The following is a 15731-nucleotide window of genomic DNA, read 5'->3' as shown; positions in this document are numbered from 1 at the left end:
CACATTGGCTGGTTGAGGATAAATGGGAGGCTGCTATTTACAGAGTGGTCCGTTCGCAAACAGGCCATTAGACTTGACTTCCTCGTACGTCCTTCTCCTAAATGTATGGTGTCAGTGTAATTACGTGCCTGTATAGGCATCGGGGAGTGCTGCTGTGTGACTCTGTAGTCTACACCGGCTTGTGTTAAATACTAACGTCTGTCTGTCTGTGTTCCTATTCTCCAGTGTACAAATCTCCAGAGTATGAGTCCCTGGGCTTTGAGCTGACCGTGGAGCGCCTGGTCCACATCGGTTACCCCCAGGAGCTGCTCAGCTTCGTCTACGACCCTGCCTTCCCCACCAGGTGACCACCAATCACATCGTACCATTAATGTTGTTGCCATGGTGATATACGGCTGTATATATGCTATTTTCAAGGTTCTCTACTGTGCTATTTTTATACAAGGATGTGTGGGTTTCTAATTTGGTCCTGGTTGTAGCTAGGTAGATTGTCTGATGGGCTTTTAAAGATCATGTACAGTGCCTTGCGAAAGTATTCGGCCCCCTTGAACTTTGCGACCTTTTGCCACATTTCAGGCTTCAAACATAAAGATATAAAACTGTATTTTTTTGTGAAGAATCAACAACAAGTGGGACACAATCATGAAGTGGAACGACATTTATTGGATATTTCAAACTTTTTTAACAAATCAAAAACTGAAAAATTGGGCGTGCAAAATTATTCAGCCCCCTTAAGTTAATACTTTGTAGCGCCACCTTTTGCTGCGATTACAGCTGTAAGTCGCTTGGGGTATGTCTCTATCAGTTTTGCACATCGAGAGACTGAAATTTTTTCCCATTCCTCCTTGCAAAACAGCTCGAGCTCAGTGAGGTTGGATGGAGAGCATTTGTGAACAGCAGTTTTCAGTTCTTTCCACAGATTCTCGATTGGATTCAGGTCTGGACTTTGACTTGGCCATTCTAACACCTGGATATGTTTATTTTTGAACCATTCCATTGTAGATTCTGCTTTATGTTTTGGATCATTGTCTTGTTGGAAGACAAATCTCCGTCCCAGTCTCAGGTCTTTTGCAGACTCCATCAGGTTTTCTTCCAGAATGGTCCTGTATTTGGCTCCATCCATCTTCCCATCAATTTTAACCATCTTCCCTGTCCCTGCTGAAGAAAAGCAGGCCCAAACCATGATGCTGCCACCACCATGTTTGACAGTGGGGATGTTGTGTTCAGGGTGATGAGCTGTGTTGCTTTTACGCCAAACATAACGTTTTGCATTGTTGCCAAAAAGTTCAATTTTGGTTTCATCTGACCAGAGCACCTTCTTCCACATGTTTGGTGTGTCTCCCAGGTGGCTTGTGGCAAACTTTAAACGACACTTTTTATGGATATCTTTAAGTAATGGCTTTCTTCTTGCCACTCTTCCATAAAGGCCAGATTTGTGCAATATACGACTGATTGTTGTCCTATGGACAGAGTCTCCCACCTCAGCTGTAGATCTCTGCAGTTCATCCAGAGTGATCATGGGCCTCTTGGCTGCATCTCTGATCAGTCTTCCCCTTGTATGAGCTGAAAGTTTAGAGGGACGGCCAGGTCTTGGTAGATTTGCAGTGGTCTGATACTCCTTCCATTTCAATATTATCGCTTGCACAGTGCTCCTTGGGATGTTTAAAGCTTGGGAAATCTTTTTGTATCCAAATCTGGCTTTAAACTTATTCACAACAGTATCTCGGACATGCCTGGTGTGTTCCTTGTTCTTCATGATGCTCTCTGCGCTTTTAACGGACCTCTGAGACTATCACAGTGCAGGTGCATTTATACGGAGACTTGATTACACACAGGTGGATTGTATTTATCATCATTAGTCATTTAGGTCAACATTGGATCATTCAGAGATCCTCACTGAACTTCTGGAGAGAGTTTGCTGCACTGAAAATAAAGGGGCTGAATAATTTTTTGATTTGTTAAAAAAGTTTGAAATATCCAATAAATGTCCTTCCACTTCATGATTGTGTCCCACTTGCTGTTGATTCTTCACAAAAAAATACAGTTTTATATCTTTGTTTGAAGCCTGAAATGTGGCAAAAGGTCGCAAAGTTCAAGGGGGCCGAATACTTTCGCAAGGCACTGTATCAACCATTTCTAGATATTCTAACTGACTGAATGATGTTGTTTCTCTGTATTTCTTCAGAGGCCTGGTGTTTGACACCATGTATGGGAACCTGTTAAAGGTGGACGCCTACGGCAACATCCTGGTCTGTGTCCACGGCTTCAATTTCCTACGAGGGTAAATGGTGAACCCAACGCTCTCCTAACCTTCTCGCAATGTCCTCCCTTCGTCCCCTTGTCCCCAGATCATTGAGCGGGTTTTTAAAGGTTAGATCCCGGTCTACCTGCCAAGAAATTCTCCTGACGTTGCATTTTCTTTTTCTCTTATCTCCCCAGACCTGAAATACGGGAGCTATACCCGAACAAGTTCATCCAGCGTGACGATACTGAACGTTTCTATATCCTCAACACTCTCTTCAACTTGCCAGGTAGAAGGAGGAGAGATTCTGTCCATGCCAGAGCCATTCAATTGTTTAAAAATGTGTTTATCTCCATCTAGATTCAACTGTCAATCATAAGAGGGACAAGCTCAGACATGCCCTCCATTTTGTCTGAGCACAGTTTGAGGCAAGGCCATGGAGTTTCCACTCAACTTTATTGACACTCGATTGATTTTACAGTACAGTTTCCCTCTCTCTCCAGAGACCTACCTCTTTGCCTGCCTCGTGGACTTCTTCTCAAACTGTGACAGATATGCAAGGTAAGGAATCCCTAGTCACACTACCCACCTTATTTGTCTTGTGGGTTATATACAAGTAATTCCTGGATATGACATGGCAACATTTGATAAGCCAATTAGACAACATGACAACAGGGAAGGTCCATATCTCCAATAAAAATCCTCCAATAAGGAAGTACTTTAGCCCTAACCCTGTTAAGCCAGTGGTTGAGTAATAGGACCACCCTTTTATTGTGTCATAAACAAGATACTTTATTAGGATTACTCAGCTCTCTGAATGATTGTTGGTCTTCCATACTAATCATTCCACGAATGCATGCAGTAACTTAATTCCATATTTTCAGATTTCATTACTTTTAATATTTAAATGAATCCGTAATGACTAATCATCTGGCATGATGTAATATCATGTCTATCGTCTCGATATAATTATACAATAATTTGTTAGCGATAGTTTTAATGAGTTCTTTGTATGATGATGTGATCTGCAATGGAATGGCTGCATGTCTTCTCCTCTGAAACGAGTTGTTGGTCTTTTAGGGGGAGATTGCTTTCCTGTTTGGCTGGAAACCACCTCAAACAAGGGAAGACTATCCCATTTAAAAGCAAAACAAAAACAAAACAAAAAATGTAGTGAAAATGGCTACTAGCGTTTTAAAAGCAAAGCTCTCTGTCTGGCCTTGGCCTGTCCACTGGCTCTGTGTGTCCCTCTCCTCCCCCCTTACCTCAGCTGTGAGACTGGCTTTAAAGATGGCGACCTCTTCATGTCCTTCAAGAGCATGTTCCAGGACATCCGTGACGCCGTCGACTGGGTCCACTTCAAGGTAGCGCGATGAGGAAGTCTATCACAGTGCAATCATTTGTTCACTTCAATTCACTTTACTTCCATTTCAAGGTATTGAAGTGATTATCTTTATCTTGAAGCGATCATTTACTGTTTATCGTCGTGCTAATGGTATGTACCCTGAAAATGACATTGGTTTATACTGAGTGTCATTATAAAGAAGACATTTTATGTGATGTATAGATGTGAGCTTGTTATTTTTCTACATATTTCAACCCATTTACCTGTAGTCCTGTCTTCCAGGGCACCCTGAAGGAAAAGACAGTAGAGAACCTTGAAAAGTACGTAGTGAGAGACGTAAGTACACACATGAACATTTTACCAGCCCCTTTAGCGCTCGACTTGTCGTATTCCTGCGGGAACACACTGGCACGACGACTTCAAAACCTGACGAGAAGTCAACATTTACTTTACGTCTGTATGCCTGTACGAACGCACTGTATATGACAATGGCTTTGTAATATTTAGTGTTCTCTCTCTCTCATGAAGGCTAAGCTGCCTCTCCTGCTGAGTAGAATGAATGAAGTAGCCAAGGTGTTCCTGGCCACCAACAGTGACTACAAATACACACACGTGAGTACACAGTACTGACCACGCTAAGTGCCCAGGTCCACTGTTTACACACACACGCATACACACACACACACACAGAGGAATGGACGCTTCACATGCATAGTACACAGTAACAGACATCCTTCAGAGTCCAAAACGATAGGTATGTCCTCCCTTGTTAAACATCCATGCAGAACAACATTTAATATGCAAAGCAAACGTACACACAGCTTCACAAAACATATCCTGGCATACTGTCACGTTTGCATATGAAACTGGGGTGACGTGTTTGCGTACTGAACTGGGGCGTTTAGCTGCGGTATCTGTCCCAGTCACAAAGACATTTAAATGAGATGACTAATAGGCTTGTTATGTTACATTTTCTCACAGAAGATCATGACATACCTGTTTGACTTCCCCCACGGCCCAAAGGTAAGAGAATCATATTCAACATTCATACACGGCATTCTCCCGTAGACGTGAAATCTTGTTAACTTATGTAGATGCATGTAGTTAACTATAGTCGGTACGCATTGACCAGAATCTGTGTTGTGTTGCAGCACGGGACATCCCACCGGCCGTGGCAGTCCTACTTTGACCTGATTCTGGTGGACGCCAGGAAGCCTCTGTTCTTTGGAGAGGGAACGGTGCTCAGACAAGTCGACACAGTGAGTAATTACACCATCACACCTCTACACTCACGTAGACGGAGAACGGGTTCTGTCAGAACACAGTGCCAAGACTTGTTTGAGTGTGGTAGCCTGGTAGTGTGGTAGCCTGGTAGTGTGGTAGCCTGGTAGTGTGGTAGCCTGGTAGTGTGGTAGCCTGGTAGTGTGGTAGCCTGGTAGTGTGGTAGCCTGGTAGTGTGGTAGCCTGGTAGTGTGGTAGCCTGGTAGTGTGGTAGCCTGGTAGTGTGGTAGCCTGATAGCTAATCGGTCACACACTGTGAAGTACAACTTCTAAAGAATTATAATTTGAGCAAGTTGAGGAGACTAATCTGCTCAGAGTAACCCTGGATTGTAAACAGTCATGGTCAAAACATGTTGATACAACAGTAGCTAAGAGGAGAAGTCTGTCCATAATAAAGTGCTGCTCTGCATTCTTAACAACACTCAACAAGGCAGATCCTACAGGCCCTGGGTTTGACACACCTGGACTACTGTTCAGTCTTCTGTTCAGGTGCCACATAAAGGGACTTAGGAAAATTGCAATTGGCTCAGAACAGGGCAGCCCGGCTCGGCCTTGAATGTACACAGAGAGCTAATATTAATTATATGCATGTCAATCTCTCCTGGCTCAAAGTGGAGCAGAGATTGACCTCATCACTACTTGTACTTTGGCATGTAGCTCGGACACCCATGCATACCCCACAAGACATGACACCAGAGGTCTCTTCACAGTCCAGAACAGACTATGGGAGGCGCACAGTACTATATAAAGCCATGACTACATGGAACTCTATTCCACATCAAGTAACTGATGCAAGCAGTAAAATTAGATTTCAAAACTGATAAATACACCTTATGGAACAGCAGGGACATAGGCACAGACACATGCATACACACACACACATAACATATGCACTATACACACACACATACAGATTATGTACTGTAGATATGTGGTAGTGGTGGAGTAGGGGCCTGAGGGCACACAGTGTGTTGTGAAATCTGTGAATGTAATGTTTTTAAAATTATATAAACAGCCTTAATTTTGCTGGACCCCAGGAAGAGTAGCTGCTGCTTTGGCAGGAACTAATGTGGATCCATAATAAACCCCAGGAAGAGTAGCTGCTGCTTTGGCAGGAACTAATGAGGATCCATAATGAATACATATGCTTGACATTGTTCTGCGGTGAGGCTACTGTTCCATGTGTTCTCTGGTGTTCTAGACGACAGGGCGGCTGAAGATCGGGACCTACACCGGACCCCTGCACCATGGCATCGTCTACTCTGGAGGTAAGATACCTGGGGACATGCACTGACTCACAGCACAAACCGCCAGACAGCCAGACAGCACTGCCAACTTCACAAATCATCTAACTAGCAGAGTACTTCTAAACATGATGGATCCCAGTTAACCTTTATTTAGCCAGCATAGTCTTCTCAACACCGTTCACTGTTCTCCAGGGAGGTCTGGGTTCCCTAAAAACAAAACAATGGTATGAATCTGAAAAACAACGTGGTACAAATCTTTAATCAAACAATAACGTCCAGTAACATCTACATTTCAATCTCTCTCGCCCAGGTTCTTCTGACATCGTGTGTGACCTGCTGGGGGCCAAGGGGAAGGACATCGTCTACATCGGAGACCACATCTTCGGGGACATCCTCAAGTCCAAGAAACGCCAGGGCTGGAGGACCTTCCTCGTCATCCCCGAGCTGGCCCAGGAGTTGCATGTCTGGACTGACAAGAGCTGTGAGTCTCACACGCACGCGGTCTTTCTCTCTCACACACACACACACACACACAAAAGGACGGGTGGACATTCCCATGCAAGCAGCCAGACAGACGTGTGCAGACACACAGATACTCGTACATAAAAATGGCTGATGGACACACTGGAGAGCACTGGTCCTCTGTAGCTCAGTTGGTAGAGCATGGTGCTTGCAACGCCAGAATTATGGATTTGGTTCCCGGGACCACCAGTACGTAAAATGTATGCAGCATGACTGCTAAATGGCATACAGTGCCTACAGAAAGTATTCGTACTCCTTGACTTATACCACATTTTGTTGTTACAGACGGAATTCAACATGGATTCAATATTTTTTTTTTTCACCCATCTACACACAAAGCCCCATAATGAGAAAGTGAAAACATTTTTGTTTTATTTCAAATGAAACTCTGAAATATCTAATTTACATAAGTATTCACACCCCTGAGTCAATACATGTTAGAACCATATTAGGCAGCGATTACAGCTGTGAGTCTTTCTGGGTAAGTTTCTAAGAGCTTTGCACACCTGGGTTGTACAACATTTTCACATTATTCTTCAAAGAATTCTTTAAGCTCTTCATTTGGTTGTTGATCGTTGCTAGACAACCATTTTCAAGTCTTGTCATATATTTTCAAGCCAGTTGAAGTCAGAACTGTAACTTGGCCACTCAGGAACATTCAATGTCATCTTGTTAAGCAACTCCAGTGTATATTTGGTCTTGTGTTTTAGATTATTGTCCTGCTGAAAGGTGAATTCGTCTCCCAGTGTCTTTTGGAATCCAGACTGAACCAGGTTTTCCTCTAGGATTTTGCCTGTGCTTATCTCTATTTATTCTTATGCTAAAAACACTCTCTAGTCCTTGCTGATGACAAGCATACCCATAACAGGATGCAGCCACCACCATGCTTGAAAATATGAAGAGTGGTACTCAGTGACGTGTTGTTGGATTTGCCCCAAATGTAACACTTTGTATTCAGGACGTAAAGTTTATTTTTATTTTTGTGCCTTATTGCAAGCAAGATGCATATTTTTCAATATTTTTTTCTTCTGTACAGGCTTCCTTCTTTTCACTCTGTCATTTGTTAGTATTGTGGAGTAACTACAAAGCTGTTGATTCATCCTCCGGTTTCTCCTATCACAACCATTCAACTCTGTAACTGTTTTAAAGTCATGGTGAAATCCCTGTGCAGTTTCCTTCCTCGCTGGCAACTGAGTTAGGAAGGACGCCTGTATCTTTGTAGTGACTGTGTGTATTGATACACCATCCAACGTGTAATTAATAGTTTCACCATGCTCAAAGGGATATTCAATGTCTGCTTTTTCATTTTATAGGTGCCATTCTTTGCGAGGCATTGGAAATCCTCCTTGGTCTTTGTGGTTGAATCTGTGGTTGAAATTCACTGCCGACTGAGGGATCTTAACTTATTTAGGCTTGCCATAAGAAAGCGGTGGAGTTCTTATCGACTCAAGACAATTCAGCTTTTCATTTTTTAAATTAATTTGTAAAAATGTCATAACATAATTCCACTTTGAAATTATGTGTAGGCCAGTGACACCAAATCTCAATTTAATCCATTTTAAATTCAGGCTGTAACTCAACAAAATGTGGAAAAAGTCCAGGGGAATTAATTAGTCAAGGGGTGTATACTATAGCAATGACACACACACACATTCATGCACAGGCACACATACACAAATATATCTGTGACGTGTCATTGTAGCTGTAAAATGCCCTCGTACACCTCTCAACGGCCTGTGAGTGACAGCGTGCCAGGGAGAGGGGGAATGAGGAGGGAAGATAGAGGGGGAGAGTGAAAAAGCAACAGATGGAACAAGAGTGAGCCAACACCTGTGATTAAGGGCAGTGGTGTAAAGTACTGAAGTAAAAAAAAAAATACTTCAAAGTACTACTTACGTCGTTTTTTTGTGGTATCTGTACTTTCTCCACCGCTGATTTAAGGGAGGAGGGAAATATGTTGTGACTGAGACTGACCCTGGCCTCCTTTTTCCTCTTCTGTCTTACAGCGTTATTTGAGGAATTGCAGGGCCTGGACATTTTCTTGGCAGAGCTCTACAAGTGAGTACTGCACCGTCTACTCCCCTACAACGCCCCTCTGCTCGATCTCTAGGCTGCCTCTGCACCTGGCGTGTGCGTGAACGACTGTTTGAGTGCGTGCGTTGGTGTGTGTCACCGTCGGCTCCGTGTGTGTGTGTGTGTGTCTTGGGCCAAAGTCTGCAGGGTTTGCCCCATCGGTCTGATGATAACCGGCTTCACAGTCAGACTTCAGCCCATTTAGAAACAGTCATCTATCTATCTTGGCCTGTCCCCTTCCCTCTTGCTCTTTATAATAGTGACTAGCACTGTCTTCTCTCTCTCATGCTCTCTCACTTCCAATCCCCTTCTTCTCTCTACCTCTTTGCCCTCTACCCAATATCTCATCCATCTCTCCAGGCATCTGGACAGCAGTAGTAATGAGAGACCTGACATCAGTGCTCTCCAGAGAAGGGTCAAGGTACTGATTCTACACGTTTCCATAGCAACTACCGAAACATTATTCAATATGTCCACATGTGTTCCTGAATAGTTACAGGTTTCAGTTTTGTCTTTCAACCAAATCATTCCCAACCGTGGACTTATATGGTCTTACAACCCCTAAGTAAATCCTGAAAATACTATGATCCTCCTCCCGTCCCATCGAAATTTTAGATATACCGGAACACAAGTCGCTGAATATCCATTGTCCTCCTCGAGGAATTTAGCATTTTGTATTAGAAACCTATTTTTTTAGAAGGGGACCTGGCAAGAGGTCAGCAGGAAGTAGTCGGCATGTACACGTAACACAAGAGCACAATACCATCCATTTAAAAAATATTTGACAATTGTCATCACATTCTTCCACCAGAGCTTGAAATATTGTCAGAGTGTCTTTTCGGGCTGAGTATCTAAACCCAGTGTTCTTCTCCCCTCCCCAGAAAGTGACCCATGATATGGACATGTGCTACGGCATGATGGGTAGTCTGTTCAGGTCTGGCTCCAGACAGACTCTGTTTGCCTCTCAGGTGATGCGCTATGCTGACCTGTACGCTGCCTCCTTCATCAACCTCCTGTACTATCCCTTCAGCTACCTCTTCAGAGCTGCTCACGTACTGGTGAGTCACTGTATTGAATTCCTTCTGTTGATTCCTGTTAACAGTTTACAGTTAAAAATATAGATGCACATGAATCAACATTTCTGGCTAGTTTAATAAAAAATATATACAGTACTTGACTCTTAACTTAGACTGAACCCTTACATAGTCTGGCACCCATCTAGCTGAAACACTGACAGGCAGAGTGACATTTGCATTAGAGTTGGTACGTATGAGTTGGTACGTATGAGTTGGTACGTATGAGTTGGTATGTATGAGTAATCTTCTCATTTCAATTCAATACAAATGTCTTTACCAGACATGTTATCTGAAACATGCACATCACATACACACAGTGATCAATATTCTGTGTAACAAGTTCAACGCATGGTAATAACATTATTATATTACGTTTTGGTGAGCTGAAACTCTCTGTACTAGCTGCTAGCCAACTGGAAGTGCTCTGGTAGTAGCCTCTCTTCTCACCTTCTCTCTCACTCTCTCTCCTCCCAGATGCCCCACGAGTCAACGGTGGAGCACGCGCACATCGACACGGACACAGAGTCCCCCCTGGCCACGCGCAACCGCCACTGCACTGAGAGCAAGGACCTGGAGTGCTGTAGCAACAAGAACCGCAGCCAGCTGACCCGGTCCATCAGTGAGATCAAACCCCCCAACATGTTCCCCCAGACCCCCCAGGAGATCACCCACTGCCACGATGAAGATGACGATGAGGAGGAGGAAGAGTAGATGGGAGGAGGTGTGATGGCGTGACCCTAACTAGGCTTGATTCCTTCCTAGGAGGAGGAAGAGAGAGAGGAGTGAAAACCATCTTGATTCCTTTCTGAGGTTTCCCTGAGGATGTTTTAGAGTATAAATACTTCTAGGAAGATATAAACTATAATGTACTCTATAGTCCACAGTAAGAGTCAATGTAGGATACATTGGAATGAGGGGGGAGGGGATATGGACATTGTGGTGTATCTATAGGAGATTTATATAGAGAGAAATGAAGTTACTTTTTATACTAGAGATGTATCAGGATATTAAGCTTTTATGAATCCGATCAGACAACGGTATGTTACTACAGCACGTTGCCCCGTGCCCACCCCATTTCAAGTTTTATGTTTTCAATGGTTGTTTTTTTTCTATGGATTTTTATGATGAAATGGGAAAAGGTTGACTTGAAGTTGGCCAATTTTTTAAATTTTTAAAAAAAGTTGATGAAGCTAAAACAGTTTTTACGGCATAGGATGTTGTAGCAGACAAATATACATGAATACACACAAGAAGCAAATATTACGAACACTACTTTTCTCTGTACTGACCTTACACAGTGTCTGGTCATAGAGAATAATTCCCTGTGTGTGTTTACATAGTCTACCATAATGCAGGCACCATACCGTAGTTTCAATGTGAAGCACTAAGACGGAATAGCCTTTGCCAAACAGTATGTACAGGACTGTATATGAACTCTATGTACTGTTTTGCTGTTCTCCTTTTGAAATGAAAGTGTTCTAGCCTTTTTGCTGTACTGATGTTGCCGCGTATCGAGCAGCACAGCAATCCAAAAACATGGTCCAAAAAATGTATTTCTCGCTGGTTGTTATTTTGGTCATTTTTTTTGCAGTATAATTCCTCCCGTCATGACCCTGCATAACACAGCTTGTGTGTGTGTGTGTGTGTGTGTGTGTGTGTGTGTCCGGCCTTGGCCAATCAAAAGTCGAGTTTGTGTCGTCCTGAGCGACTGTAACCAAGGCATTCATAATTGTACTAAAGAACAGTGTGGTGTATGTTTTGGGTTACACAAAGCACAAGTCTGGTTGTGGGTAACTGATTGTCAATATTAGCTCGATATGCCATGAAACGTGCTGTCTATTTAAAGTATGGTGCACATCATGTAATCTGTGATTCTGTTCATTTCAACTGACGTTTCGAGATGCGTGAAATGTTGTTTCTAGGCAACCGTGCGTACAGGGTATCGATTATGCTGCCTCTGTACAGATGGGGTCTATGGCAACTGTGGACGGTCACATAGGCCTAATGCTATTGAGAGGCTGTGACCCAGTATTACTGTTCTCATACATGATACTGTAAAAAGCATTCATCATGCAAAATACAATTACATTTTCTTTGTTCTCCTGTAGGATGATATGAGATATCGAAACCTTCAACATTGTTACACTATGTGCAACTAACATGCAGTAGTAGTTTTACCTTGTTTTTTTTTTTACTAAGCTTGGACTTGTTCGTTAAGGTGTTCTCTTGAATATTACATTGTAACAGTTTTTATTTTTCATTGCATAGAACTGACATATTCACCCCTACCTAACCATACCCTCATATTCCACGTGTGATAATATGGTCTGGTGGTTCCTAGTAATTCTTTGCAGTTAACATAGAGAGTACAGTATGTTATAGGAACAGACCTGGGTTCAAATACTATTTGAAATGTTTCACAACTTTAGCCTGCTTGGAGCACCAGGTGGGCAGAGTTTAACATTTGTGAACATTTTTCTGGTTCCATTGCTCCAGGCAAGCTCAGTCAAGCCCCAATAAAGTATATGAAATGATTTTGAATTGTATTTGAACCCAGGTCTTCTCTACAGTAGGCCTTGATATTGAAAAAGGAAATCCAGGTTAGCCTGGGGTGCTGTGACGTGTGGCACTGTGTAGGCCTTGAGAACGCACGGGCACCAGACAAGGAACCAACGCCTCGGCGAGAGGGCGTTTGGGTCTGACCACCCCCAGAGAGGTGAGGGTGGGCCTGGGAAAAGGACAAGGGGTGCCCTCCTGACTGGTGGGAATAGGTTGTAGACTCACCCTAGCAGGCCTATGAAGTGTGGAAGATGAATAAAGGACTAGCTACAGTATTCAGGAGTTTTATTGGTCATTTAGGGGTAAGAAACACTGCATGATGCAAAGAAGCACCTGATTTTTATTTAAAGAGGCAAGTCAGTTAAGAACAAATTCTTATTTTCAATGACTGCCTAGGAAGAGTGGGTTAACTGCCTTGTTCAGGGGCAGAACGACAGATTTGTACCTTGTCAGCTCGGGGATTCAAACTTACTAGGTTACTAGCCCAACGCTCTAGCCACTAGGCTACCCTGCGCACCAATATTTCCCACAAGGGTTGCATTTGCTGTCTCCAAACATGTTCAAACCTTTTCATTTCAAAATGGAAATTGCAATCGTTGATTAGGCCCACAATTCCACTGAAACGTTGAGATACTTTAAAAAAAATGTGACTGGAAAATGTTACCGACTTGGTTAATGTTGAACTTTCCTGTTTAGCAACGGAAATGCTAAACATTTTCAGTTGTGTCCTAATGAACATGACCCAGATAGTATGGAGTACGGTTCTTTAAAAAAAAATTTTTTTTATAGGTTATCTGCAATATATGTGTATGCTATGTAAAACATGCGTATCACTTTATTTCTAAGGCATGTAGTTGTGTAGCTAGAGGTTTCGATTGGGCTGATGAAGGGAAGACCAATAGCGGGTCTGTTTGTAACTCGGTGTTTGCCGAGGCAAGTAGTAAAAAGGGGAATGTAGGTTCAACTGGGGATCTTTAAAACAGATTCTACTCTTACTAAAATTGTTACAGAGGAACTATATAGTGGTTCAATATTTTATTACTCTCTGAAAAAAAAAATATTTTTAAGTATTGATTTAACTGGAAATACCACAGAAACACCTGAGGCAGCTGTGTTCTTCACCTGGTTGGTTAGTCTTTTTTTTTTGGTCTCATTTACTGACGAATTCATAATAAAGCTTGGTCGTTGGGAGGAAAATTTGAAGTCCTTTTCTGTCATGTATTTCTATGCAAAGACGCAGGCCAGTGCATTATACGTGTAAAGTAACTTACTAAAAGGCTGGCCAGTGTAAGCAAATATCTTACGTCAAAGTTTGCTAACTGTATGGCTAGAACTAGGTTAGGGCTACAACTGATATGTGGAAGAAATGAAAACGTCCGTCTGTGAGAAAAAGCTCTGGACACACAAGTTCTACAAGGTCATCTGTGTGGTAACAATTGTACACTTAATAATAATAATAATAATAATATTAGCCTTGCAGACCGATATGCTGAAAAATAGGCGATGTTGAAGAGCATGTATTTACCGTGCATCAGACATGGCACCTTACTCAACAACACCTTGGTTTTGCTGTTTATTTGTTTTTTCTAACCAGTGTTTTCAGATTCTTAGTTTACAACGTTGTATATAATATATGCATTTCCATTTACATGTTGTTGAAGAAATGTTCCTTAAATTCTTTATTTTTTTTCTTGTTTTTGGCATTTTTCTGGTTTCAGACATGTTTTTTGTTACTATAACGGCTTCAGTGAGTATGTCTGAGCGAGCTAAACATGGCGAACAGGTTAATGCCACCATCCATTTATACAATTTGTCCATTTATACAAAATTTCAACAATTGCAGACGGAGCGTGACAACTATCACGCATTCACTTATTTTTTTGTTTCGTGCATTTTCTTGGATGTTCCTCAGAGCGTTTTGTTTCCAGACTTATTATATAATGTGTGCATTGGGGAAATGACATTTATATGTACAATAAAAGCTAATCTTCCATAATAAGTCACTGGGTGTGTGTACTGTCTCCTGTTGTTCTTGTTCTTCTTGCAAAACTATAGTTTTACAATTTTGAGTAAAATAAGTATTTGAATGTAAGAATTATACTTGCATATAATCATACATAAACATTATAGCATACCAAAAGGACTTAATATATCCAGTAACGTGTTAAATGAAATGTTCTACAATTAATTGTGAAAAATCTATTGCTTGCATAGCTTTTTATATCCAATGAACTTCAGGGCACTTAGAGTCTAGAATTCTCCTCTCCCATCCCTCTGGTGACAAAACATCAAGCACAGGGGGGGGGGGGGTGTTACATTTGTCATTTTACCTCCCCCTCACAGTTTAAAAGGGTTGACATTTGGGTGTCCAAAAGGTGACTCAAAACATGATTCAAGAATTGAAGTCCTGTCAAAGTTGGAAGATATAAACACCCCTCCCCCTTCTTTTTTTTTTTTACAATTCTATTTAACTACCAAATAAAATATATCCAGTAATCCCAAATCCATTTCTCTGAGCACCAAATCCCCATTCATGTTACACTATGTAATAAGATTTGAAAACATTTCTATTGCATACTGTGAGTACATTGAGACTTACTACAACGCAAACATTGTGTGGTTCCAGTTAACAGATGGACATAGGCTACACAACGGGAAATGTATACAGTATAGTGGAAAGAAGTCATGAATAGGTACACAAATAAATGTACATCTCCTAATGCTTTGATCCAAGGGTTAAATGTCCACAACCCCGTCAATGCGTTTGGCAGATCTGTGTACGTTAACATGCAAGGTCAAGGGGTAATATTTGCAGCAGCATCAGCTGCATTTTTTTTCACTCAGCAACTTTCACTTATAATGCCGCAATGCTCTGCCGCAATGGTTTTTTAACACAAATCAAGAATAGCAGGTAAATTAAAACATGGAAACATTTCAAACAGACATGGGCCATTTTTTTAAAAGACATTTTTCTGAGTATTTTTATTTATTTAAACAGTTACGTTTTTCCAGCTTAAATACTTTTCAGGAAGATTAAACAAGACAAACCAGCTACTGAAAATGTCATTTTAACAGAAGGGTAAATCATCTTTGCAATAGATCATTCTGTCCTTGAAATTGCCTCCATACAATGTTCTGAACTGCCTCTCTTTAATCTGAGCACCTTTGTGTTGAGGGGAAAAATAACATATTCCATCACTAATACACATTCTGTTAATAATTCACTTTTTATTGTACCACCAACACCAACCAGAGCAGAATATGGGACTGCTTTTACCGTGTTGAGGATCAAACATGTGGACAGGCACATATACATAGCAGCATGAGGATAAACATGGTCCGATATGACTCAGATAAGGATAGAATGGAGAGTAGCAAGTGAAGTA

General features: G+C 41.8%; 1 protein-coding gene across 7 annotated transcripts in view; it reads left to right on the top strand.

Annotated features, from left to right (window-relative positions):
* The window catches only part of LOC112230101 (cytosolic purine 5'-nucleotidase-like), a 32947-nt gene extending 18599 nt beyond the window's left edge, over positions 1-14348 (top strand). For 6 of the 7 annotated variants that reach the window (XM_042310605.1, XM_042310606.1, XM_042310610.1 and 3 more), the window contains 15 exons: positions 226-343; positions 2186-2281; positions 2440-2531; positions 2746-2803; positions 3513-3606; positions 3870-3923; positions 4116-4199; positions 4569-4610; positions 4739-4846; positions 6070-6136; positions 6426-6596; positions 8644-8695; positions 9071-9131; positions 9592-9768; positions 10261-14348. In XM_042310605.1, coding sequence (XP_042166539.1) covers positions 226-343; positions 2186-2281; positions 2440-2531; positions 2746-2803; positions 3513-3606; positions 3870-3923; positions 4116-4199; positions 4569-4610; positions 4739-4846; positions 6070-6136; positions 6426-6596; positions 8644-8695; positions 9071-9131; positions 9592-9768; positions 10261-10497 — 1511 coding nt within the window. In that variant the 3' untranslated portion in view covers positions 10498-14348. Of the gene's footprint in view, positions 1-225; positions 344-2185; positions 2282-2439; positions 2532-2745; positions 2804-3502; positions 3607-3869; positions 3924-4115; positions 4200-4568; positions 4611-4738; positions 4847-6069; positions 6137-6425; positions 6597-8643; positions 8696-9070; positions 9132-9591; positions 9769-10260 lie in introns of those variants that run through there. The other variant, XM_024396473.2, reaches the window with a different exon arrangement.
* Positions 14349-15731: the final 1383 nt, after the last annotated feature.

Source organism: Oncorhynchus tshawytscha, linkage group LG32 (genome assembly GCF_018296145.1).
Source record: "Oncorhynchus tshawytscha isolate Ot180627B linkage group LG32, Otsh_v2.0, whole genome shotgun sequence".
Lineage (NCBI taxonomy): Eukaryota > Metazoa > Chordata > Actinopteri > Salmoniformes > Salmonidae > Oncorhynchus > Oncorhynchus tshawytscha.
This window is presented reverse-complemented; position numbering and strand designations above follow the sequence as displayed.